The 26996-nt window shown below is 50.4% G+C and overlaps 1 protein-coding gene across 1 annotated transcript in view; it reads left to right on the forward strand.

The window, feature by feature from the left end:
* Window positions 1-2635: 2635 nt before the first annotated feature.
* Window positions 2636-26996, forward strand: part of farp2 (FERM, RhoGEF and pleckstrin domain protein 2) — a 33842-nt gene continuing 9481 nt past the window's right edge. Inside the window, exons 1-16 of the mRNA XM_084676007.1 lie at window positions 2636-2792; window positions 3802-4033; window positions 13801-13905; window positions 14833-14875; window positions 14982-15060; window positions 15172-15269; window positions 15438-15552; window positions 16797-16944; window positions 17155-17250; window positions 17887-18050; window positions 18180-18248; window positions 18347-18404; window positions 18552-18807; window positions 25948-26129; window positions 26458-26547; window positions 26655-26788. Of these exons, the coding sequence (XP_084532133.1) occupies window positions 3833-4033; window positions 13801-13905; window positions 14833-14875; window positions 14982-15060; window positions 15172-15269; window positions 15438-15552; window positions 16797-16944; window positions 17155-17250; window positions 17887-18050; window positions 18180-18248; window positions 18347-18404; window positions 18552-18807; window positions 25948-26129; window positions 26458-26547; window positions 26655-26788 (1838 nt within the window). The 5' untranslated portion in view covers window positions 2636-2792; window positions 3802-3832. The remainder of the gene's footprint in view (window positions 2793-3801; window positions 4034-13800; window positions 13906-14832; window positions 14876-14981; window positions 15061-15171; window positions 15270-15437; window positions 15553-16796; window positions 16945-17154; window positions 17251-17886; window positions 18051-18179; window positions 18249-18346; window positions 18405-18551; window positions 18808-25947; window positions 26130-26457; window positions 26548-26654; window positions 26789-26996) is intronic.

Raw genomic sequence — 26996 nt, forward strand, 5'->3', positions numbered from 1 at the left:
GCCCTCCAATCGTATCCTTGAACGTCACCTCAAAGCCTCCGGTTACAAATCACATACTTCATGGAGAGAAAAAGTACATTGTGTAACTAATATTAAAAACACATTGTTAGCTTATAGCACGGGCTTACTATATATTTTCAATAAATTGGGCTGGTGCTTGTGGTTTGTAAATTAATAAAATATTTAATATCACGCTGTAATAAGAGACGATGTTTATCAAATGGGCCTAGTCAATTGTGACAGTTTACACCGTTTTTTCTTCTAAATGGACTTCAGTCCATGCACGGCCATCCTCGGACATTATTCATTGTCTTCCCAAACGTTGTCTTCACAAGTTGTTTTACAACTGAGTTTGGCTAACCAGCCAATTGCCACTCACTTTGGGGAATAACACAAACTTTTAGACAATGGACCACCGAGTAAGTCTATAGCCTAACCGTTGATGCGGTTATTCTGTTTGTCTGTGTCTGTTATTATGTTGTGGTCCTATTTAGCACGGTGTATTGCACATTGGTCAACGTAAGTTGTGTTTAATTGTGCTTTATAAATAAAGTGATTGATTGGTTGATAAATGTCTTAACGGGATGATCCACGAGCTTGGATTTGTTCACTCTAAGATGTATCGGACAATCATCAAGGTTTGTAAATCCATCAGAGGACATGAATGCCACAGCCATATACAGTGGCCTATTCTATGTTTGCATATCTGCAAACATAGAGTTTACATTAAAGGCTGGGTAGGTAAGTTTTGCGATCCTAGTGATTTTGACTTTAGTTCGAAAGGATTCAAACCATAGTATAGCTGCAAGCAGCAATGACGGATTCCTCCTCAAAATGTCAACATATTGTAAAATGTACATGTTAGAGGGTTAGACTTAACTCCTGATAAAGGAACCATAAAAGCACAGTTCAACCTGCAGAATTCAAAATCTTGACGGGATTTGAACCATTAGTCACATGGTTCCAAATCTTACACTTTAGCGAAGAGAGCCACATACACCGTCAACATTTGAATAGTGAATGCACTCAGTGACTAACGTGAATTGAACTTTAGTGTCCAGGGATGGATGTCTGGGGAGGGCGGTGTGTTCAGGATTGGATGGCCGGGGAGGACGGTGATCAGGAGTGGATAGCCGGGGAGGACAGTGTGATTCCAAATAATCTAGTCAGTGACTCATTTACTTTGGGTAGAATGTAGTGATCTATAAACAAGTCCCAGTTGATTGAATCCCAATTTTCTTTTCCAATTATTGACCAATCAGGCAAATATTTGTACATGTTGTCTCTCTCCACAGAGGTGGCAAATGATAACCAGGTGTAAGTGTGTGTGTGTGTGTGTGTGTGTGTGTGTGTGTGTGTGTGTCAGCACTAAAGAGCTTGCAGATAAGATTACTGAAACAATTTCTCCCCTCAAATAAAGACAGCTTTAAGACAGTCTACACATTAGAATATAGAATTACGATGTTTGAGGGTATTTGATACGAAATGTTAAATTACTCTGAGAATCAAAAACAATAATGTACCTTTAAGTACAGATGAACTGTAAGACTGATGTATCTTGTTATCTTATCTCCTGAAATAACACACCTACATGGCCATGAAAGTGGAATTACTCCTTGAAGAGTTTCCATGGTCTTAGTAAAGCTATCTGTATGTGTTGCAAGTATTGTGTTTGAACTGGTTGTTTCTGTCTATAATGTTACCCTCAGCATAACCCATACATTTGCAGAGTACTTGCGTAGGCATATATCATCACGGTTGTGGGGACCCTTTCAGATTACCAACGTGGAACCAACTGTTAAATTGTTTAATACAAAATTGTAAATTATTCATGCATGACATGTGAAGTAGGCTAATCGCTGTTGCTGATAGTATAGCATTATTAGTATCATTATAATCCTTTGTATTGTTTAAAGCGATGTTATGCCACTAGAGGTCAGGCTACCCAATCATTTCAGAATCAGAATCAGAATCAGAATAGGATTTATTCGCCATGAAAGTTTCCACAGACAAGGAATTTGCTTTGGCAGGAAGGTGCATACAGTAAACATATAGGAATCTTACATTTAAATATGTGGTCTAACTATACTAAGGATACATAAACTAGCAATACTACGTGGAATATAATTAAAATAAAATATACAATAAAAGTAAAATATAAGTTGCCAATTTACAATATAAAATACAATATAAAATACAAATAATTACAGGAATTGAGTGTAGTGCAAAATGTAAATAGTTTTTACATTTGTGATTATTCCACAAAATCACAATATTCCAAATTGATGAAATCTTCCTTTATGATGCCTGAAGAACAGCGTCAACGGACTTTCTGGTCAAATCTTTCCGATAACTTTAGATAATCTGATAATTGGTCCACAGACATTAGTTAATTTTTGGCACATATTTTGATTGTTTGTAAAATGTCTAGTATAGAAAAATGTATTTTAACCAAACGGGGTTAATAAAATAATTCAACCATCACCAACGGTAGGTTAAGTTGGTGGTGCAACCTCAACCAATGGTGAAGCGAATCACAGTCTTGTCCAATGACACAGTTAAAACTTTCGTTTTGTTTTAACAAGGTGACGGACTGTCATGTGACTGTGCTGAACGTAATCCTCTCATAGCAGTGCTGTGCTTAGGAGTGTGGTCTTTTCAGTCGAGAACCGCAGGGCGGCCGGGGTGTAGCAAACGAATTTATTTTGTGGCTAGGTTATCTGCGCTCTTTTCACGACGGCCATGGGACATACTCAATATTGAGTTCAAGTATTTCGAGAGCAAAAGAGAAGGTATGGTCACAACTTTGTCTTTCTTGCAAGAAACCTATACAGTGTGAACTAATTATAAAGAAAATGCAGAAACTTTTTCATTTTTTCAGGGTTAAGGTTATGCAAGGCGCTTCAATACTTTTAATGCATTCATGTCGATAGTTTCTTTTCGTCTAGAAACTTTGTAATTATTCAAATATTTGGTTAATTCTCGGAATATCGTTGGTTTTCGCAGAATACTTTGTATTTTACCTTACCAATGAACCATTTTAATCAATACATTTCCTCCAAGATTTAGGCTAGCTTACCTTGGCCACACTTGGTGCACGTCACCGTCGAATGTTGCAGATCTGAAGAAGAGCTCTCAATCATGTTTTCTTCAGTTTCGCAAAATGCTAAATGCAACTTACTTTTGTAGACGGAACATAATGGTCTGCGTAGTCAGGGTGCAAGTAATTGTGATGTTCAGGTAATTTAAATGTTTGTAATTCGCCATAGGCAAAGGGTTTATATTGGAATGTTAATGTCATTATTTTCCTTAAGGTTCATGTCCTTAGTTCAGATATGTGGATCGTAGGTGACGGTGCGCGAACCCTCTTGTCCAGGCTGTACTTGTTTAACAAGATGTCATTTGGGGATGATTAGTGCCACATCTACTGGTCTCCTGCCACATAGCCTACTGCACTAGTCTACCGCAGACTCCTGCCAACAGAAATAAGCAAATCAGGAATAGTACACTCCAAAAATAGGCAGCGCTTATTTAGCCCGTTTTACTCTTCAGCAAATTATTTGATGCAAACTCGGTGGTCAACCAGAGTGAAACAGCTCGAATGGTAGCCTACTAGTCATAGTGTCAGTTGTTGAAGATACCTGTTATGTTGGCAAATGTAATCTTGGAAACAATGTTTGTTTGTTTTCTCAGTCTTCACAGAAATGTACCTGTCAGGACTAGTAACGTCTTGCAGTTGTCTGGGAACCTTGTAATGATCTCCCCTTAAGACGCTACCTGACAACTGAATTTGTTTTGCAGGAGAGTTAGTGGCTGGTTTGCATGAGCCGGGATGGGCGAGATTGAGGGATCGTACCGGGCCCTGCAGACCCCGGGAACACGTCTGGGCGCCCAGTTCAACGCTGGGATCAGCACCCTGGAACCTGGCCAGAGCCTCAGCACTGCCCTGGGCAGCGGGGGCAAAAGTCAGGGGCGAGGGCTACAGATACGTGTTCAGGGGCTCGATGACACCCAGGAATTCTATGACCTGGAGGTGAGTTTCCAGGGATGCACATGCCCAATATTACTGACTGGTGATGGCCATGCCTAGTGTCTATTTTAAAGATAATCCATAGTAATCTGTTCCTTTATGTTGGTTAGTGGATGAAATAAAAGATTGCATTTCAACCATTTGGATAATTGTTTTGGGGTGTGGGAAAGGCCTGTATGTTCCTAACGCTGTGTGCTCTGGGAGCAGGGTGTGCGTGTCGCTGTGGTTACTGACAGCTGCCACATGGCTTTGGTCCTCAAATCCCATCCTCTTTAAGACTGCTTACTGTGGGCCACCTAGTGTAATTTACCATGGCACTATATTCCTGGCTGTGCCTGTGAGATGGGCATGGTGTGTGTTTGTGTGTGCGTGTGTAGGTTTACAGTAGAACCAACTGGAAAATCTGATCATTTATAACCAGAAGAAAACCTTCAAACATTTGAACATGTGTGAATGTGTCATGTGTGGATGTGTCATGTGTGGATGTGTCATGTGTGGATGTGTCATGCAGTGTTTAGAGGCAAGTGTTTAGGATTACAACCCTGTCTGTAAACGAGTGTCTCTCATTTTGTTCAGCCTCTACAGTGTGTTGTTAGCTGTTTGGTTCACTATTTTAGACGAGAAGCACATTATCAGTCACTTGAGGAATACTGTGTGATGTTCTAGGACAGTGAACACGAATGTTCTGCTGCAGTCTGAGTTGAGGTTATTCAGACGTGTAGCAGCACAGGAGAGCCGGTCTGCAGCCTAGGGGGTGTGAAGTGGGTCTGCTGGCGTACCTTGTCATCATGCAGACCCCATCCACACAGCTGTCTCCTCACAGCTACTCCTCTAGTAATTAGCCATTCTGATGAAATGGGGGAAACTGTTGTTCCTGAGGTAGGTTCTGCCCTCCCTTAAAATGTCTAACTTAAAAATGTTAACTTTAATTAAAATATCAGTCAGCAGATGGAATTCAATCCTGAAGCAAATATCTTAGTCTTGTTTTGTATGAAGTTTTAATTTGTCATCACTGCTGATGACACAGGAGAGATGACCTGTCTGTCTTGTCTTTCATGTCTGTCTGTCGTATGTCAGCCTTGTGGTCGAAAAGTTGTAGAACCTCATGCACAAGGCTAATAGGAAGTGATGAGGAAGTTACTAAATCAGCCAGACTTCCTGCTTGTTCTGAAGGGACTGCACACGTCCCAGTATAGTTTGAACACCAGGGAGGGCATTAATGAATACACTAACTTGACACACTGTTTTGTTTTGCTCCGTTATGGAATGTGGTTTGTTGATAGGATAACAGATCTATGGCCTGTTTGAGCTGTGGTCCCAACAGCTGGTCTGACCTAAATCCTGCGGCAGCCATAACAATAACGGCTCTGGCTGCAGGGTCGAGGCCCACTGCTGCGGCGGCCTTTCATAATCTTATGGACCATATGTTGTCTTACTGCCTGACAACAACCTGTCTGCAGTGGGCAGTCGAACTTGGGTTGTCGAATGAAAAATGAAACACTTTTCAGCCCATCAAACTTTAATAGTGTTTGACGTACCCTCCAGTAGACCCTGCCCTGCCCTGTTCCCTCCAGTAGACCCTGCCCTGCCCTGTTCCCTCCTGTAGGTAGACCCTGCCCTGTTCCCTCCAGTAGACCCTGCCCTGCCCTGTACCCTCCAGTAGACCCTGCCCTGCCCTGTACCCTCCAGTAGACCCCACCCTGCCCTGTTCCCTCCAGTAGACCCCGCCCTGCCCTGTTCCCTCCAGTAGACCCTGCCCTGCCCTGTTCCCTCCAGTAGACCCTGCCCTGCCCTGTTCCCTCCAGTAGACCCTGCCCTGCCCTGTTCCCTCCAGTAGACCCTGCCCTGCCCTGTTCCCTCCTGTAGACCCCGCCCTGCCCTGTACCCTCCAGTAGACCCCGCCCTGCCCTGTTCCCTCCAGTAGACCCTGCCCTGCCCTGTTCCCTCCAGTAGACCCTGCCCTGCCCTGTTCCCTCCAGTAGACCCTGCCCTGCCCTGTTCCCTCCAGTAGACCCTGCCCTGCCCTGTTCCCTCCAGTAGACCCTGCCCTGCCCTGTTCCCTCCAGTAGACCCTGCCCTGCCCTGTTCCCTCCAGTAGACCCTGCCCTGCCCTGTTCCCTCCAGTAGACCCTGCCCTGCCCTGTTCCCTCCAGTAGACCCTGCCCTGCCCTGTTCCCTCCAGTAGGCCCTGCCCTGTTCCCTCCAGTAGACCCTGCCCTGCCCTGTTCCCTCCTGTAGACCCTGCCCTGTTCCCTCCAGTAGACCCTGCCCTGCCCTGTACCCTCCAGTAGACCCTGCCCTGCCCTGTTCCCTCCAGTAGACCCTGCCCTGCCCTGTTCCCTCCAGTAGACCCTGCCCTGCCCTGTTCCCTCCAGTAGACCCTGCCCTGCCCTGTTCCCTCCAGTAGACCCTGCCCTGCCCTGTTCCCTCCAGTAGACCCCCCTGCTCTGCTCTCCGTCAGGTTAATTCACCCTGAAGGTTGAGCCTGCTGCTGAGGTCTGCTCTCAGCGCTGCCCAATAGCACCGCTGGAAACAGCTAGCATGGCACTGATGTGGCGCTTATGTTTTGCCGTGATGTTTTGGTGTGACGTTTCTTTGGGGGCACTGTGTGTGGAGCAAGCAGTACAAACAGATGTTGTACCGCACTTAGGTTTGGCTTCCTGGCTTGTCATGTTATCTCTGTGTTTCTGCTGAATGCAAAAATAGACACAAAATTGCAGTGTTGAATGTTTCAAATGGCTGTGGCCTTCAACAAACGTTGCCCCCTCCACACACTAGGTGCAAAGCACATTCACGGCCCTATGAATGGTTATTCCTGATGAGGAGCTCTCAGGATGAGTCCTGCAGAGGCAGGCTGGTGCTCAGAGAGAGGCTGGTGCTCAGAGAGAGGCTGGTGCTCAGAGAGAGGCTGGTGCTCAGAGAGAGGCTGGTGCTCAGAGAGAGGCTGGTGCTCAGAGAGAGGCTGGTGCTCAGAGAGAGGCTGGTGCTCAGAGAGAGGCTGGCCTCAGAATGAGGTTAGGATGGAGTGATGTCACTGACGCAGCCCTGCTGATCTGCACAAACAGAAGCAGAGCTGTTCCTCTAACATGAGAGGCTGAGTTGGAGCCTCAGGTAGCCAGTGAGGCAGCAGGCTGGAAGCAGGCCCCTCTCTGGAGGCAGACCCCTCTCTGGAGGCAGACCCCTCTCTGGAGGCAGACCCCTCTCTGGAGGCAGACCCCTCTCTGGAGGCAGACCCCTCTCTGGAGGCAGGCCCCTCTCTGGAGGCAGGCCCCTCTCTGGAGGCAGAACCCTCTCTGGAGGCAGACCCCTCTCTGGAGGCAGGCCCCTCTCTGGAGGCAGGCCCCTCTCTGGAGGCAGACCCCTCTCTGGAGGCAGACCCCTCTCTGGAGGCAGAACCCTCCCTGGAGGCAGAACCCTCTCTGGAGGCAGACCCCTCTCTGGAGGCAGAACCCTCTCTGGAGGCAGGCCCCTCTCTGGAGGCAGAACCCTCTCTGGAGGCAGAACCCTCTCTGGAGGCAGAACCCTCTCTGGAGGCAGGCCCCTCTCTGGAGGCAGGCCCCTCTCTGGAGGCAGGCCCCTCTCTGGAGGCAGGCCTCTTATGGGCCCCGGCCCGCCCACACTAGCCACAGCAGACAGCCCAGCCTTGTGGCTGCTGGACGAGAGGCAGGGTGCTGAACACAGGCCTCTTTATCCAGCAGGCTCGGCCCCTCAGCCGGCCCTCTGCACTCCTCCAGGCTCCCAGACTTGCTTTGGGTGGGGGGGGAGGCAGAGCAAGCCTCGCTCAGCCTCAGCAAACAAGCACATAAATAGCAAGGTTGACAACCAACCAACTGGAGGGAGAGGGGGGGCCAGCCTCGGGTGTTTAAAAGAACAGTTTGTGTAACTGATGTTGTGTCTCAGGCTTGGGTGGAAAAGAGAGGAGGGGAGCGGGGGGGGGGTTGAGAGTGGGGGGAGGGGAAAGTTTGTGTGTGTGTGTGTGTGGGGGGGGGTGACGTGGGGGGAGGGGAGGGAAGGAGGGATGTGATGGGAGAGTGAGGGGGACACTCAGGAATCGGGAGTGCGGCCCCCTCCTTGGTGAATCCCCACAGGAAGTTTGGCCGAGGAATTTCAACGACTGGCCTTTAAACTGTTAACCCTTTCTGTGACGGACAGAGCTAGACATGGCTAATTTGATGAACAGGCGAACTAACTACTGACGCTGTGTATTGCATAGCAACACTACAAGCTCTTGTCACTTGAATAAGCCGTGTGGTCAAACATAGTGTGCCTCTCCCTGAAGGGATACTAGTGTTGGCTTTAATCTTCACTTAAACAGTCGTTGCTTCTGGAAAGCATGCTTTAGTCCCTGGCCGACTGTCTGCAGCCTAACCCGCCACACGCAACCAGTAATCTAACCAAATGACTGAGTGTAACTGGAAAGACTGGTCGTTGATCTGATGGGATAAATCCTCCTTGTTGCTTGAGTAAGGCGTTCCACCAGCCACACCTCCCTGCCTCTCTGCCTCTACACTGGGCAGCCACCAGCCACACTTCCCTGCCTCTCTGCCTCTACACTGGGCAGCCACCAGCCACACCTCCCTGCCTCTCTGCTTCTACACTGGGCAGCCACCAGCCACACCTCCCTGCCTCTCTGCCTCTACACTGGGCAGCCACCAGCCACACCTCCCTGCCTCTCTGCTTCTACACTGGGCAGCCACCAGCCACACCTCCCTGCCTCTCTGCCTCTACACTGGGCAGCCACCAGCCACACCTCCCTGCCTCTCTGCCTCTACACTGGGCAGCCACCAGCCACACCTCCCTGCCTCTCTGCCTCTACACTGGGCAGCCACCAGCCACACCTCCCTGCCTCTCTGCCTCTACACTGGGCAGCCACCAGCCACACCTCCCTGCCTCTCTGCCTCTACACTGGGCAGCCACCAGCCACACCTCCCTGCCTCTCTGCCTCTACACTGGGCAGCCACCAGCCACACCTCCCTGCCTCTCTGCCTCTACACTGGGCAGCCACCAGCCACACCTCCCTGCCTCTCTGCCTCTACACTGGGCAGCCACCAGCCACACCTCCCTGCCTCTCTGCCTCTACACTGGGCAGCCACCAGCCACACCTCCCTGCCTCTCTGCCTCTACACTGGGCAGCCACCAGCCACACCTCCCTGCCTCTCTGCCTCTACACTGGGCAGCCACCAGCCACACCTCCCTGCCTCTCTGCCTCTACACTGGGCAGCCACCAGCCACACCTCCCTGCCTCTCTGCCTCTACACTGGGCAGCCACCAGCCACACCTCCCTGCCTCTCTGCCTCTACACTGGGCAGCCACCAGCCACACCTCCCTGCCTCTCTGCCTCTACACTGGGCAGCCACCAGCCACACCTCCCTGCCTCTCTGCCTCTACACTGGGCAGCCACCAGCCACACCTCCCTGCCTCTCTGCTTCTACACTGGGCAGCCACCAGCCACACCTCCCTGCCTCTCTGCCTCTACACTGGGCAGCCACCAGCCACACCTCCCTGCCTCTCTGCCTCTACACTGGGCAGCCACCAGCCACACCTCCCTGCCTCTCTGCCTCTACACTGGGCAGCCACCAGCCACACCTCCCTGCCTCTCTGCCTCTACACTGGGCAGCCACCAGCCACACCTCCCTGCCTCTCTGCCTCTACACTGGGCAGCCACCAGCCACACCTCCCTGCCTCTCTGCCTCTACACTGGGCAGCCACCAGCCACACCTCCCTGCCTCTCTGCTTCTACACTGGGCAGCCACCAGCCACACCTCCCTGCCTCTCTGCCTCTACACTGGGCAGCCACCAGCCACACCTCCCTGCCTCTCTGCCTCTACACTGGGCAGCCACCAGCCACACCTCCCTGCCTCTCTGCCTCTACACTGGGCAGCCACCAGCCACACCTCCCTGCCTCTCTGCCTCTACACTGGGCAGCCACCAGCCACACCTCCCTGCCTCTCTGCCTCTACACTGGGCAGCCACCAGCCACACCTCCCTGCCTCTCTGCCTCTACACTGGGCAGCCACCAGCCACACCTCCCTGCCTCTCTGCCTCTACACTGGGCAGCCACCAGCCACACCTCCCTGCCTCTCTGCCTCTACACTGGGCAGCCACCAGCCACACCTCCCTGCCTCTCTGCCTCTACACTGGGCAGCCACCAGCCACACCTCCCTGCCTCTCTGCCTCTACACTGGGCAGCCACCAGCCACACCTCCCTGCCTCTCTGCCTCTACACTGGGCAGCCACCAGCCACACCTCCCTGCCTCTCTGCCTCTACACTGGGCAGCCACCAGCCACACCTCCCTGCCTCTCTGCCTCTACACTGGGCAGCCACCAGCCACACCTCCCTGCCTCTCTGCCTCTACACTGGGCAGCCACCAGCCACACCTCCCTGCCTCTCTGCCTCTACACTGGGCAGCCACCAGCCACACCTCCCTGCCTCTCTGCCTCTACACTGGGCAGCCACCATAACCTAGCTAAACCCTCAGGGAAGACGACTAACTGAGACACATCCTGACTGATGTTAGAGTAGCAGTTCAGTGAGGGATCCCCTCCTCCAGACTCCAGTCTGTCCCCACAGAGCCCCTACGCGACACAGCAGGCTACAGCCAGGAGACCCAGGTGTCCTGATCCTGCTTAGCGCTAGCCTGGTTGTCATTATCTGACCAGCAGCCTTCGCCAGCTGTCTGTCGGGCCTCTCCCTGGCCTCTCCCTGGCCTCTCCCTGGCCTCACCCAGGGTCTCACCCAGGGTCTCACCCAGGGTCTCACCCAGGGCCTCACCCAGGGCCTCACCCAGGGCCTCACCCAGGGCCTCACCCAGGGCCTCACCCAGGGCCTCCTCCCAGGGCATCCTCCCTGGCCTCCTCCCTGGGCCTCCTCCCTGGCCTCCTCCCAGGGCCTCTCCCTGGCCTCCTCCCAGGGCCTCCTCCCAGGGCCTCCTCCCAGGGCCTCCTCCCAGGGCCTCCTCCCAGGGCCTCCTCCCAGGGCCTCCTCCCAGAGCCTCTCCCTGGCCTCCCAGGGCCTCCTCCCAGGGCCTCCTCCCTGGGCCTCCTCCCTGGCCTCCTCCCAGGGCCTCTCCCTGGCCTCCTCCCAGGGCCTCCTCCCAGGGCCTCCTCCCAGGGCCTCCTCCCAGGGCCTCCTCCCAGGGCCTCCTCCCAGAGCCTCTCCCTGGCCTCCCAGGGCCTCCTCCCAGGGCCTCCTCCCAGGGCCTCCTCCCAGGGCCTCCTCCCAGGGCCTCCTCCCAGGGCCTCTCCCAGGGCCTCTCCCAGGGCCTCTCCCAGGGCCTCTCCCAGGGCCTCTCCCAGGGCCTCTCCCAGGGCCTCTCCCTGGCTTCCTCCCTGGGCCTCCTCCCTGGGCCTCCTCCCTGGGCCTCCTCCCTGGGCCTCCTCCCTGGGCCTCCTCCCTGGCCTCCTCCCAGGGCCTCTCCCTGGCCTCCTCCCAGGGCCTCTCCCAGGAATTCTCAGGATCTGTGATCCGATGGATGGGAAACAGTGCAGTGTATCTCAGTCCAGTGTGACAGGCCAAAGTGATGCATGTCCCACTGTGTTGTGTGTGATGCTCTCACACCCTCCAACCTGACCTGAAGTCAACAAAATGGCCTCCAGATACATTGTTCTGGTTGTAGCTTGCGTCCCCTGTCTGTCCCCTGTCTGTCCCCTGTCTGGCCCCCGTCTGTCCCCCGGCTGGCCCCCGGCTGGCCCCCGTCTGTCCCCTGTCTGTCCCCCGTCTGTCCCCCGGCTGGCCCCCGGCTGGCCCCTGGCCTTGTTTGTTTAGCGGCAGGGGAGCCAGGCTCTCCCACTGACCCCCACACTGTAAACACAGGGAACATTTCACGGCCAGAGGAACATCTGCTGCAGCCTAATCCCTGCTGCTGTAGCGCTGGGCTGGTTGGTGACCCCTGACCTGGCTGACCACACTGTCAGTGTAACAAACCAGGTCTAGGAAGTCAGGAAGCGATAAGAGACAAGAGCTGAGATTAGAGACGTGTTCACCCCCCTTCAGTGTTGTTGCTGAACAGGCCACTTCTAAAGGCCTGCGTCTGAGTTAATGGGTCTGTCAGCAAGGCCCTGGGCCCAGCAGTCTAATTGTGTGTGTTTGCCTTTAGTTTAGTATTGTGTAGTAGTATTGTGGTGGGACTGATATATTATTAAAGCAATAAACCACAAGAAGGGTATGAAATGCTCATTAGAAAGGCTGTTGGGACACTGAGGGGTTAATGTGAGCCCTGTAGCAGGAGGTCTGTGTGCTAGTATACCTTATCCTGTCTGGGAGCAATCAGAGCAGAGGAGAGAAGGTCATCGCTCCCTCAGAACTGGGACTGTTGAGGAGGAAGAGAGAGAGGCTCTAAGTATCAGTTTCCAATCAAAGCAGCTCTCTCCCTCCTCTCCCTCCCTGGTGAGACAGTCCTGTAGATGGCTGATGGTTAACCCAGACAGCAGGGGTCCACTTGTGTGGTTCAGATTCAGTCCTGTAATCTAGAGATAAGAGTTCATGGAGACTTCTGGTGTTGTTCTGTGGATTAGTACTGTACTGTAACCATGTTTGGAGTTCCGGAATTCGCTTCTGACTTTCAACATCTGGTGGAAACAAATGAGGGTCTTAACTGGGCATGCATGCAAGTGTACCAGCAACAAGCGTAAACACACAGCCTTCAGATCCAGCTGAGCTGGATCTCTATCGCGAGTCATCACGAGACATTTGCTTCAGTTTTGCCAAAGCAAACCAGTCCTTTTTTTATGCGTGTTTTAAAAATACAATTTGACATTACTAACAGATGTCTGCCTCTATAATTTTCTCTGGAAGTCACAGGCTCGGATTCCAAACCCAAAATGCCTTGTGTTCCTAGCACATAGTAATTAGCCCGGGGTTTAGTGAAAACAAACCCCACAGTGTAGCTAAGGTCAACTTCTCCAGGTCTTTCCCCTCCCTGTGACTCCTGTGCTCATTCCCATGCTGGTCACGCAGAAACACACAAACAGCCCAAACTAATGCCAAGGTGCCATGCCATCCGACCAAGACTGGTACCTATCAATGCAAGGCTGGTACCTATCAATGCAAGGCTGGTACCTATCAATGCAAGGCTGGTACCTATCAATGCAAGGCTGGTACCTATCAATGCAAGGCTGGTACCTATCAATGCAAGGCTGGTACCTATCAATGCATGGCTGGTACCTATCAATGCAAGGCTGGTACCTACCAATGCAAGGCTGGTACCTATCAATACATGGCTGGTACCTATGAATACAAAGCTGTTAACTATCAATACAAGGCTGGTTACTATCAACGCAAGGCTGGTACCTACCAATACAAGGCTGGTAACTATCAATACAAGGCTGCTAACTATCAATACAAGGCTGGTACCTATCAATACAAGGCTGGTACCTATCAATACAAGGCTGGTAACTACCAATACAAGGCTGGTAACTATCAATACAAGGCTGGTACCTATCAACACAAGGCTGGTACCTATCAACACAAGACTGATACCTATTAACACAAGACTTGTACCTATCAATACAAGGCTGGTACTTATCAATACAAGGCTGGTACCTATTAATACAAGGCTGTGAAGACAGTCAAGGGAATCATTTCTAGACAGTAACAGTCACATGAACTTTGTGTTTCACCCCTTTGACAGCCACAAATCTGTCTCCACTGAAACAGGAACAAGCTGATTGGAAGGCGGTTAGAAAATTGCACAGGGAATTCAGGTTCTGCTGAATGCATGTCCTTCCATGTTGTGAAATATGAGCTAATGTCACTTTCTGTCTCTCTGTAGTCGAAGGTAGACGGACAGACCCTTCATTCTGAGGTGTTCCGGAGATGCAACATTATCGAGAGTGATTACTTTGGCCTGGAGTTCCAGAACATGCAGATGAACTGGGTAGGTACTCTCCTGTTCAGAAAGACAGTGGTCTGTAACATCAACTATGGACGGTGACAGGAAGTTCATATATTAGTATTATTACAGCTGGACATCAGAGGTTTGCATTCGACTTTAAGAAGTGAGGATTTTAACTTGTCTGGTTTAAGCAAACAAATATAAAAATGTAAGAATGTGATGTTCCTGAAACTTACCTGGAACTGAAGCCAGCAGATCATGGTGGATTAAGACACTGCTGCTGCTCCTCTTCAGGTCAGATATGAAACAGTCACATGACCAGCTGAAAGAGAACAGAGCAGAGACGACTTCAAGACACATTTCAGAGTGTGAGGTCTGTGAGGTTTACGACATCTAGCCTCCATCCAGGGACAGATGTTTTTTGTTCAGCGGGATCACTTTAAAGCTTGTTGGAAAGTCAATATGTACTTGACGGAAAACCGTCATTTCATTCAATCTTGACTTGCCAATAGATGTTTTGTAACTCTGTTAAACTGCTTGGGGCTGCTGTTAGGACTGGCCCAAGTGGCTCATGTTGTCTTTGACCCAGTTATGTGAAAAACAAGACATGAATTAGCTACCTGAGATCTGTCAGTGGGGAGTAAGACAACAGACAACTATCTGCTCAGAGCTGTGCTGCTCAGAGCTGTGCTGCTCAGAGCTGTGCTGCTCAGAGCTGTGCTGCTCAGAGCTGTGCTGCTCAGAGCTGTGCTGCTCAGAGCTGTGCTGCTCAGAGGGAAGAGAAGGTGGAGCGATGGAGGAGTGCATTCCTCTATCAGACCCAGATGTTGAGGAGGAGCAGGGGAGGTGGGAGGGAGGAGCGTTCTGGGAACAGCGCTGTATAGTTTGTCCTTAGTTTGGGATGGGGTTAGGGCTAGGCTTGTGTGTATTAAACTGAAGGGTTCTCACCTCTTCCCCTGCTACTTTCAGGTTTGGTTGGAGCTCAATAAGCTGCTGGTGAAACAAGTGAGAAGTACGTTTGCACCAGCTTCACTCCTGTCACTGTAATCCCATGTATTACTTGACGCAAGGACAAACTGAGTGTGTGTGACTCTTGTCTTTGTGTGTGCACGTTTCAGGACCAGGGAACACTCTCTTCCGGCTGTCTGTCAAGTTCTTTCCTCCAGACCCTGGTCAGCTGCAAGAAGAGTACACCAGGTATGCTGCCTCAACACTGACACTGTGAGGTCACTTCTTCCTCAGCTGCACTACTTCCTGTGTGAGTGTGTAGAGGGTCCAGACCCCGGCTGAGCCCCCTCTCTCCCCCAGGTACCTGTTCTCCCTGCAGGTGAAGAGGGACCTGACAGACGGCCGGCTGAGCTGCACAGAGAACACAGGGGCCCTGCTGGCCTCCCACCTGCTGCAGTGTACGTCTGCTTTAACCTGTTAACTCCCACCCACACACACAATAATAAGTACTGTCTTATTACATTGATGAATGATTGTCGGTTATCCTTCTTATCTCTCTCTCTCTCTCTCCCCCCCCCCCCATCTCTCTCTCTCTCATACACACACACATTGTTCGTCCCTGGCAGCGGAGATAGGGGACTATGATGACATGGCCGACAGGGATTTCCTGCGTGTGAACAAGCTGCTGCCGTACCAGGACAAAGTCCAGGACAGGATCATAGAACTGCACAGCAGGCACCTGTGAGTCTCTCTCCTGTCTCTCTTGTCTTCCTCTAACTCTCCCTCCTTCCTCTCTCCTAGCACTTGTTCCTCCCCCCGCCCCCTAAAGCGGGACCTCTGTGAAGAGCCTGTGCTCCTCAGGAATCTCTTACTGTGTCTGTGGCTCGCATCTCTCAGGGACAGGGATGTGATTTAATGTTACCGTTCTGTGGAATGTTCCACTGGATGAACCAAGACTGTGGTCCCTTCATCCGGGTCCTCCAGCCCCTGGTGCTTGGTGTCTGTTCAGAGCGTAACACACACAGACACAAGTGCTGCTTGTTTGTGAGAACTTGGTGGGAATGTGGGCTAAACGTTGGGATTAGTGTAAAACTTTCTGGTGGAGACGTGAGAGATTTATCAGACAACTGTGACCGGCCGTATTGAGGAGGGCTGGCGTGGAGTCAATGCTGTGCTGTTAATGGTAATCTGGTGCTTTCACAAAACCACTCACTGCACTTTCCCACAATCAGCTCCCCTGTTCACACCCTATTGTCCCTGCTTTAGTGGCTCCCTCTCTGAATGTCTGCCTCTTCTTCAGCCTGGCAGAGGACTGCTACAGTAGGCAGCCTGAAGGACTGCTCCATCTCCAGGCTGGGCTGGGCTGGATAGAGTAGGGCAGGGCGGGGGTTAACAGGGCAGGGTAGGCAAGCTGTTTCTGTGGCACCTTGTCCTAATCCAAGTCTAAGACCATACGGCCAGTGGGACAAGGGAGGGAGGGACAAGGGTGGGAGGGAGGGGCAGGGGGGATGGCCAGGGGAGGGAGGGGCAGGGAAGAGGGAGGGAGAGAGGCCACTAAGGAGATTTCCCCTGATTAAAGGATGAGTAAAATTAGACTATGTTGATGAGGTAGCAGCTTAGGTTCCTCAAACTGGAAGAACATTTCCAGCCTGGGATATCCTCTTATTATGAGGTGGATGGATAAAACAGGCAAACAGATGGATTTCTTTGAGGTCTTGATAGACCCTCCCCCCCTCCACACACACACACACACACACACACACACACAGGCCCTGAGGAGCCACGCCCACAGATGTCCTCAGCTCTGTCACTGGTGAGGACCCTCCTGTAGGGCTCCAGACCTCCATCTAATAGCAACTGGTTGAAAAACAGAATCAGGTCTACTGAATGGTGGTTCTCCAGCAGCAAAGCTGGAGGGCCCAGCTGAAGGACCGTCTGTCTGAAGGTTCCTATCTCATGAATCCTGATCCTGCTGTCTCCCTCAGAGGCCAGACCCCTGCTGAGTCCGACTTCCAGGTCCTGGAGATCGCTCGCAAGCTGGAGATGTACGGAGTGCGCCTGCACCTTGCAGCTGACCGGGAGGGCACCAGGATCAGTCTGGCTGTGGCTCACCTAGGACTGCAGGTGTTCCAGGTGAATCACACATCCTCCAATGTATCAAATACACATGCTATCAGCTTATAAGGGAGTGTATCAAACACATGTACACACACTCCCTCTTGGGTGTGTATTAAAGCCACACACACACTAATACACTTGTGTGTGTACACACACACACCTTGTAAGAGTGTCTCAAAGTCCTCGTCTGACTGGCTGCTTATCTGGCAACTTCACCTCCCTCAGGGCAACACCAAAATAAACACCTTCAACTGGTCTAAGATTCGCAAGCTGAGCTTCAAGAGGAAACGATTCCTGATCAAGCTCCACCCAGAGGTTCATGTGAGTATTGTATTCAGCCCCACCAAACATCCATGTGTCCGTGATTCACTAAAATGAATCAAGTGAAGATCTGACCCAGGGTGTGACATTGTCCTTCAGGAAAGTGAGACAGATGTTTTACTTACAAAAACAAAATGTTTGCCCAGGTTTCGGCGCATGAAGAAACATTTTCTCACTAAACTCCACTCTAAACCTCACAGATATGATATTGCCAATGTCGGCTAAATCCAGAAGAGAGTAAAGTTTGGATAACTCCAAGAACACGTTGGCGCTGGCGGGCAAACTCTTCATGACACAAGACACTATAACACATTCCTAAATGCATGGATTTATTAAATGACACAGACATGCCACAGAATGTATAGCTCCACAATCTGAATGCCTTCGGCGGAATTCAAATGAGCCATTTTAGTCTAAATTAATCTAGATTAATTCCAAGATTAGGGAGATTAATCTAGATTTAAAAAAAATCTATGCCCACCATAAGTATATATATATATATATATATATATATATATATATATATATATATATATATATATATATATATATATATATATATATATATATATATATATATATATATATATATATATATATATATTTATATTTAAGGTCAGTCTGGTTGTTCTCCAGGGCCCCCACCAAGACACCCTGGAGTTCATGATGGCCAGCCGAGACCAGTGCAAGATCTTCTGGAAGAACTGTGTGGAGCACCACTCCTTCTTCCGCCTGTTGGACCAGCCACAGCCCAAGTCACGAGCCATCTTCTTCAGCAGAGGCTCCTCCTTCAGATACAGGTGCTCAGGCTCGCTGTGCTGCATGCCGGACGGCATGAGCCTTTATACAACCACATACACACTCTTTAATGTTGCTTTTGTGTGGTCCTTTGTGGTTGTGTGTGCTTGACTCCTGGTGTGTCGTGCTAGTGGGAGGACCCAGAAGCAGCTGGTGGAGTATGTGAGGGAGAGCGGAGCCAGGAGAACACCATACCAGAGGTGTGTGGGCCGTGTCTCTCATGCAGGGACGGTCATGGCATGTTGTGTCCATGTCTCTTCCCGCTGTTGGCAGCGTAATAAGTGTTGTGTCTCTGCAGGAGGAACAGCAAGGTGAGGATGTCGGCACGCTCACTGGCTTCAGATGTGCCAAAACAGGTAAGAAGTGATGCATGAACCAGCTCTGAGGGATGGGCAGTTCCACTACCTTTGGAAACTAATGAATATCTTATCTCTCGCTTTCTCTCATCTCCCCCCCTCTCCTTCTCTCCCTCTCCTTTCTTGTGTCTCCCTTGTCTTATTTAGAGTTTGTCGTTCAATGACAGCCTCAGACTGCCAGGCTCCCCTGCCTCAGGATCGCTCTCCTTCCACTCTATGCACCTGTCCAGCTCCCCAGCCCGCTTCCAGCCCCAGCACAGCCCCGGCCCCAGGCTTGGCCCCGGCCCCGGCCCCAGCCAGCCTCCAGCCCCCCAGCAGCCTCAGCCCCCGCAGTCTGCCAGGCCCTCCAGCCCCTCGAAGGAGGACCGTGTCAAGGCCCCCCCGCCCCCCCCTGCAGTCCAAGGTGCCCCCACTAGCAGGGCTGCAGCCCTCCTCCACCCGCCTCAGTGTGTAGAGAGTAGCCCCTCCCAAATGCTGCCCTCCCACAGCGGCACTGAGCACACTGAGCAAGGGGGGAGGAGGGGGGCTGGGTTTTATGGGGGAGGGAGGGAGAGCAAAGGGTTTCTTACACCGGAGGCGTTTGAGGCAGAGATTCTTCGTGCTGGTCAGAAGCCCGTGTTCTGCCTCCCCCCCTCTCCTCTCCAGGTGACAGAGGAGTTCATAGATGACGATCCCGCAGAGATGTCCTTCTATGGGGGGGGGGCCGAGGCCTACGCCTGCGGGCTGCGGGGGACAGGGGCCCCCAGGGTGCCGTGCCGGAGTCCTGAGGACCTGGCCGACCCCTTCCCCTGCTGCCCCCGCTCCGAGACCAGCTCTCTGGCCAATAACCGCTCGTCCTGCAGCTCTCTGGACCAGCTGGGGCTGAGCTCCGCAGGGGAGTCATACGGCGGCGGCCCTGACGTGTCCTGTCTGCTCCTGCCAGGCTCCGACGCGCCCTCGGAGGCCAGCTCCATGGTCAACTTCCCGGCGTGCTCGGTGCGGTCGGAGGGCAGCGCTGCGCTGCAGTTCAGCGACTTGCTGGAGCAGCTGGAGCAGCTCAGCTACCCGCCCACCGCCACCGAGGCCAGCGCCGACTCTGACTCTGACTGGGGCTCCGACGGGGGCCTGCCCCCTGAGCAGAACCTGTTCTACAGCAACCCCCTGGGGGGGGCTGAGGGCTTCCTGCTGCAGTGCCACAACCTGCAGGCCCTCGCCCTGGGGGACCCCCCCACCGGCCCCCATATTAACATGTAGAAGGGGCAGGGGGGGCGGCCCCCGTGTCAACATGTAGAAGGGGCAGGGGGGGCGGCCCCCGTGTTAACATGTAGAAGGGGCAGGGGGGGCGGCCCCCGTGTTAACATGTAGAAGGGGCAGGGGGGGCGGCCCCCGTGTCAACATGTAGAAGGGGCAGGGGGGGCGGCCCCCGTGTCAACATGTAGAAGGGGCAGGGGGGGGCTTTTCTCCCTGGTGTGGCGTCTCTGACAGGTTGTGTGTTGTTCATCTGGTTCTGATCCAGGGGCCTGTCACTGGTTAACACCAGGACGCTGGCTTTTATCTTTAATCTTCAGAGCCACTTTGATCCCTCTGCTGGTCCAGGTGTGTCTCCAGACATGCTTTGTCATCAGTGGCTTCATGACCAGGTCTGTGTGGTCTGTGATGGAGACCAGTAAATACAGAGTGTTGTGGATGGGATTTGGCTGCCTTCAGCTTACCAACACTTCATCAGATTTGAAGATTTTAATGAATATTTAATTGGCGTAACATTTCTTGAATCTCTTTATATATCTGCTTCTCGGTATAACTTGATTGGGCTTCTGCTTCCTGTGATTAGACAAGGTTTATTGTTGTTTTCTTGTTGGTAAGGATTTAATATTTAAGGTACTTTTTAGTGATAGAAAACTTCATGGTCGTTATACCAACAGGTGAAGTGTTATTTCTCTAGTATTTGCTGAAGATGATCTAGAGTTAGAATTCAACCCACTAAACGTCCTTATGTAAACTTCAGTTACTGTAGGAAGTAACCGATGACTTTATGTCACATTTAACCACACTTTTAATCGTAATATAGTACTTACATTTGACTAAGAAAGCATTTATTTTGGTACGGCCCAAAAGTCTGAGACCGCTAATCAAGCAGTACAAATGTTGCATTTGTTTTGAATGCAATTTCAATTTTCAACGATTATTACAAATGAAAACATTAACAATGAGTGAAAAGTTCAATCTTAGTTCAAAGTTGTCTCAGATCTTTGGACCCAACTGTATTTTCGAATAATAATAGCTGTTGATCTGTAAAATTCATGGCATTATGGTCTTGAATCAGTTAGTTATTTTCACACCTCTCAGATCTCAGGGGAAGAAACCAAATGCAGTCTGGTGTTTATCAGACAGGGTTAGGTGCAAGCTTCACAGTGACATCTGCTGGTGATCTGACACCTAGTCTGAACGTGGTGCAAAATCAGCCTTTAGTAGGACTATGGTTGTGATTAGGAAAGGGTGTGTTCGATATGTAAAAATATATAAATATATTAAGGAAAACAAATGATGCGCATGAAATCTGGATTTGATCTATTTTTTTTGTTCAGAGTCAGTGTAGTGTTGAGTAACAAATGCAGGCGGTGTGCTGGTGAGTCAGTCAGGAAACATCCCAGCAGTCACCAGACTGAATGTGCCACAGCAGTGTGATACCTCTGTTACACTTGCATGTTCTAGACCAGCGATTCCCAACCTGTGATCCGCTACGTTAATACAGGTGGGCCGCCAAACCAATGAAAACAACTTGAGTATGAATAAATATAAAAATACTGTTGGTAAATGATTATTTAAATTCTTACTAATTTTAAAATGACATTTTGCCTTTAATTCATTATGACCGAAACACCAATAGTTACGCTTGGCACGTTGACAGACATTTCCGCCTTACTTGCATGCGCCACTTCTATCTCCTATGCACTCGTCACTTCCGCATATTGCATAATCCAGGTCAAAATGTTCCGGTAGCGAGCCGTTACGGTAGTTCAAACAGAAAATTTCATTTTTATGGCGTTCGGGTTGCCTTCCCAAAATGACAATCAACAATGTACATAGGAGTCTATGGTGCTGCCCTTCAAGCAAAAGGGAAAAGGGGTTCAAATTGTACATTTCAAGCTACATTGACAATTACAAAGGTAAGGTTTATCTCACCCACACAGAAGTAGCTAGCTAGGCTAGCTCTAGCTATCTCGGATTTGAGCAGTAACGTTAGCTAGGCTAGCTAGCTTACAATTTTTTGCTACATTATAATGGACTCAATTATCTGGCAGCTTGCTTGCTGGTGGTTAATGTTAACTCTGTACATAAATAATTTGTCTGCTGTATTTGTACCCTATGGATAACGTGTGATAAACGCCAATTAAGTGGGGATGTGTTGGGAGGCATTTGAGCTATGCAAGAAGTGGGCCACAAAGTGGGAATGGCTGGTCTAGACTGCTTATACGCAAAGTAGAGTAGCATTCACTAAGGCAGAGACGCATTGCATTGAACTTTTCAACATAATTTGCCAAGTGTATCATCAATATACGGTTTAGACTGACAAAGCATGACTAATCTTTAATATTTTGTATCTTTGTACTGTAGACTCAAGGTCTTTACATAGGTTTCCCCATGAGATAACTGTAAACTTCAGTACCTTACGAAGCTTGCTGCAGTTGGAGCGGGCTACGTCTGTACTTAACTGTAAACATACCTCAGCTAGCTCCTGTCTCCTGTTAGCTAACACTGGCTCCAGGTCAGAACTTCAGCAGCTGGGCCTTTGTACATTTCAGATGTTGACACTTTAATGCAAGCTGGAATTTGAGATTATTCTTTGTGTCTATTTTTACATATTACTTGATAAATTGAGTGTTTTTGCAGTCGTGGTCCGTAACGTTTACTTGCGTAGACTTGATAGCTTAGCCTGACTTCCAGACCACAGATATGTCTGGAGTTTTGGTTGGTTTTCTGGTCAGGAACATGGATTGAGAAGAACATTTGACCAAGTGCCATGGTACACAAGGTCCTGATGCAGTTTGGGAATAAACACAGGCAGTAGAGTTTCTCCACTGCGCTGATGTCATCTCCGCCCAGAGCAATTTTGACTATCCGAGTCCAGTTTTCATTTCCTGTCATTTGAACTGGCTTGAATTCTCCTGGGGGCAGATTTCACTTGGCTTTCTGCAAAGCAAGCTCTTCTCTTTGCACTTATTACGTCATATATATATATATATATATATATATATATATATATATATATATATATATATATATATATATATACATATATATATATATATACATACATACATACATACATACATACATACATACATACATACATACATACATACATACATACATACATACATACATACATACATACATACATACATACATACATACATACTATTATGCTGACTCTGAAGTTTATTTACCTGCAGCAATTGTCTTTAAATTGCTTTGTGTGCTTTGTAATATACTTGTAATTTTTATTTGGTCAGTGTATTCCTTTTTGAACTCCATGGATCAGTTTGAAACACTCAGTTCACCCAGTCTTTCTGCCAGTAGGATGGAAGGTCATTTACAAATAAGTGTTCTTTGTTTAAAAATCCAAAATGGCGGCTGAATGGCATTCACCTCTTCTGTTTTGGTTTTGAACAAAGGCCACTCCTGTATTACATTTGGCAGTACCTCCCATTTTCTGAAGTGCGTCTTTAAGACCTCTTCTGTCACAGGTGAGGGGAAGGGGTGAGGGGAAGGCCTTGCTGTAAACTCACAGTAAGACAGCTGCCTGGACATGATCCAGCTGCTCCTGAACATCATGGAGTTTTCCTTTTGAAGTTGCCTTCAGTGCTCAAATCAGGCTGTTTGCCTCCAGGGAAGCTGCCCAAAGTCATCTTGGTTGCTGCCGTCACCTGGTAACACGTCTCCAAGCGTCTCTTAATCCAGCCTTGTAGCTGTGCTTGTCATGGTCTCATCCACCTGCCTGGTGCGCAGTCATGTCTAGTTTAACTCACTAATCAGCTACACCCTGGCCTCAAAACCAAGTAACCTTAAGTCCTGATGAGCCTGTTTCCTTCCTGATTATAAACAGTGTAACTGATGTTTGTATGTTTTTTTTCTTTTTCCCCTCAAGAATAAAGTAATTACTTTTGGGTACCTCGAATGTCAGACTTAAAATTATTTTTAGACAACAGAATCCAATGAATCAAGGAAGCTGATAATAAATTACCTTACATGGCATGTAAAATGTTGCCTAAGGGAATTTGTTTTACCCTTCACTGGATATTTGACAACCTACAGAAACATTGTCTTATGACAGACCTGACCCACACAACGTCACCAGGAGTTAAGGCAGAGTGATAGATGTGGTTTACTGCATGCTAGAGATTTATTCACCTAATCTAACCCTAACAAACCCCTTGGCAGTGAATTAGAGGCCGTGAATTAGAGGCTGTGAATTAGAGGCCGTGAATTAGAGGCAGTGTATTAGAGACATTACTTATTAGAGTCAGTGTATTAGTCAGTGTATTAGATAAGACCTGTGATATTCACATCCTGTACAGCTTAGATTGTGTAACCACTTCCATTTGAATCAGACCGAGAGACACAGCCTTCTGTATTTGGGTGTCTACTGTGTGTGTGAGGCTTCTATCTGAAGACAAACAGCAGGTTAAACGACCCTGTGTCTGTGAAGAGCTGACGACCGTTTCAGAGCCCTACGACAAACCCTCCAGCCTCAGACCCTCCAGCCTCAGACCCTTCCAGCCTCAGACCCTCCAGCCTCAGACCCTTCCAGCCTCAGACCCTCCAGCCTCAGACCCTCCAGCCTCAGACCCTTCCAGCCTCAGACCCTCCAGCCTCAGACCCTCCAGCCTCAGACCCTCCAGCCTCAGACCCTTCCAGCCTCAGACCCTCCAGCCTCAGACCCTCCAGCCTCAGACCCTCCAGCCTCAGACCCTCCAGCCTCAGACCCTTCCAGCCTCAGACCCTCCAGCCTCAGACCCTTCCAGCCTCAGACCCTTCCAGCCTCAGACCCTCCAGCCTCAGACCCTTCCAGCCTCAGACCCTCCAGCCTCAGACCCTCCAGCCTCAGACCCTCCAGCCTCAGACCCTCCAGCCTCAGACCCTTCCAGCCTCAGACCCTCCAGCCTCAGACCCTCCAGCCTCAGACCCTCCAGCCTCAGACCCTTCCAGCCTCAGACCCTTTCAGCCTCAGACCCTTTCAGCCTCAGACCCTTCCAGCCTGCAAAGGCTCCTGTCTCCACCAGGAGAACACCAGGCTGCTGTGAGGTGTTGGAGGCGGGGCTTCTCCTAGAGTGTGTTCCCTGTTTGGATTGGCTCTCTGCCAAGTCCTTCCTAAGCACTTCCTCTCCCTCCAGGCAGGGCTCCCCCTCCTCCTCCCCTCCCCCTCCTCCTCCCCTCCTCCCCCCTCCCCCTCCTCCTCCCCTCCCCCTCCTCCTCCCCTCCTCCTCCAGGCAGGGCTCCCCCCAGTGTTGTCCCTCGTGGGCCGCTGCAGTTAAACAGTAACCCACGGCCAGAGGCATTCCTGAAAAGCCACTCAGGGAATTGTTTCCGGGTCGAAGGACTAACCTTCTTTTTGCTCTCTCTCTCTATCTCCCAACCCCAGATCGTCATCCCATTCTCTTTTTTCCTTTTCTCGTGAGAAAGAGAAGAACTGCTGTCTTCCTGGGGCTGTGTGGAAAGTCAAACCTTTCATTTTCCCTTCAGAAGTGCACTGTGCAGACTGCTGCACAAGCAGTTAGTTGTTTGTAATCAGCTTCACATGAACTGGAGTCCAATGATCCAGCTCCTAATGCTGGAGGAAAACGGCTCTGAAAACAGTGGCTGTGAATGTGGAGCCAGTGTTAGTTTTGCCCCTCCCTCCTTTCCCCCAATGTGTGTGTCGGTGTAAAACAGTGTGTGATGAACCCATGAAGCCCCTTTCAGAACAACGCCCTGTGTGTTCCCTACCCGCTGGATCCAGGTGTCTTGATTATTTTGTCATAACTGCAGTCAGCACGATGTAGAGGTAGATCTGTCTGCGGGACAGTCTCCAGATCAATGTTCTGCTATATTGATGGATGGGCTCAGCCCTCTTTACCCAGAGCTACTTGAAGACAACACAGCCCTCCTGCCTGGCTCTCTGCCAGCGCATGTTTTCCATGAATGCATCCATCTTCCTCCTCTGCTCTGGTTGTTGCCTATGTGTTCCACCCTCTTTCCAGAGAAAGAGGTAGTAGGAGCAGGTTTCTCCAGTTTGTGCTCCTGTGTGTCTCAGAGGCTTGTTGGCCTTGTTGACACCTCACCCTGTCCTCTTTGTCACTGTCCTCTGCTGGGAAGAGACTCTTTTTATAAAGCCAGTGAAGCGAGGGGGGGAATTTGGACACTGTTACAACATTCTCTGCTTGTTTCCAATGATGATGATTACATTCTTATCTTATCTTTCTCCCTATCTCTCTCTCCCTCCCTCTGTCTTCCACCCTTTCTCGCTTTTTCTCTCCCTCTGTCTATTTCTCCCCCTCCTTCCCCCCCTTCTCTCCCTCTCCAGGTTCCTCCATGGACAGCCCCCAGCTCTCCCCATTCCCCTCCAAGGACCCCCTCTGCTTGTCTCCCTCCTTCCAGATGTCCACCCTCAGCCTGCCTGGCCAGGGGCCCTCGCCCCTGCAGAGCCCCATCCTGAGTGAGGTGGGAACCGCGAGGCTAGACGAGGATGAGGAAGGCAGGAGGAAGGTACACCACCCTGTGACCCTCAGCCCGGGCTGGGCCAGAACAGCCCAGGTCCCAGCTGACTGGAAGGCTGTGTGGGGGGAGGTGGGTGGCTAGGATGGGTGGATGGTTCTCTAGGTTCTGGGGGCCTGATTGTGAAGTTTAAGAAGAGACGACCATGCTTTCTTATGAAACAGCCCGTTCATAAACTTTCTGTAAATGCAATTTTTTTTCTAGCACTAAGTAATCTAGCACTTTTTCACATTTCTTCTGTAGTTTCGCCGTTGTTCTGGGAGGAATGTTACTTATTCAGTCATGTCAGTGTTGATGCTGTAAACTCTCTCCCCTCCAGTGCTACCCCACTGATAAGGCCTACTTCATTGCCAAAGAGATTCTGACCACCGAGCGGACCTACCTGAAAGACCTAGAGGTCATCACTGTGGTGAGTTTCTGTTCTGCTGTGTGTGTGCTGTGTGTTAATGTTCTGTGTGTGGTGTGTGTGTTAATGTTCTGTGTGTGTGTGTTAATGTTCTGTGTGTGTGGTACCAGTGGTTCCGCAGTGCTGTTATCAAAGAGAACGCCATGCCGGAGGGGCTGATGACCCTGCTGTTCTCTAACATCGACCCCATCTACGAGTTCCACAGAGACTTCCTCAAGGAGATAGACCAGAGGCTGGCTCTCTGGTCAGTACCCCAACACTGCCACACCCTGCCCCAACACTGTTACTCTGCCACACCCTGCCCCAACACTGTCACCCTGCCACACCCTGTCCCAACACTGCCACACCCTGCCCCAACACTGTCACCCTGCCACACCCTGTCCCAACACTGCCACACCCTGCCTTAACACTGTTTACCTTCAGTCTTTTAGCAGACTGCCTGAAGCTACATA

Source organism: Hypomesus nipponensis, chromosome 16 (genome assembly GCF_054491055.1).
Source record: "Hypomesus nipponensis isolate SF chromosome 16, ASM5449105v1, whole genome shotgun sequence".
Lineage (NCBI taxonomy): Eukaryota > Metazoa > Chordata > Actinopteri > Osmeriformes > Osmeridae > Hypomesus > Hypomesus nipponensis.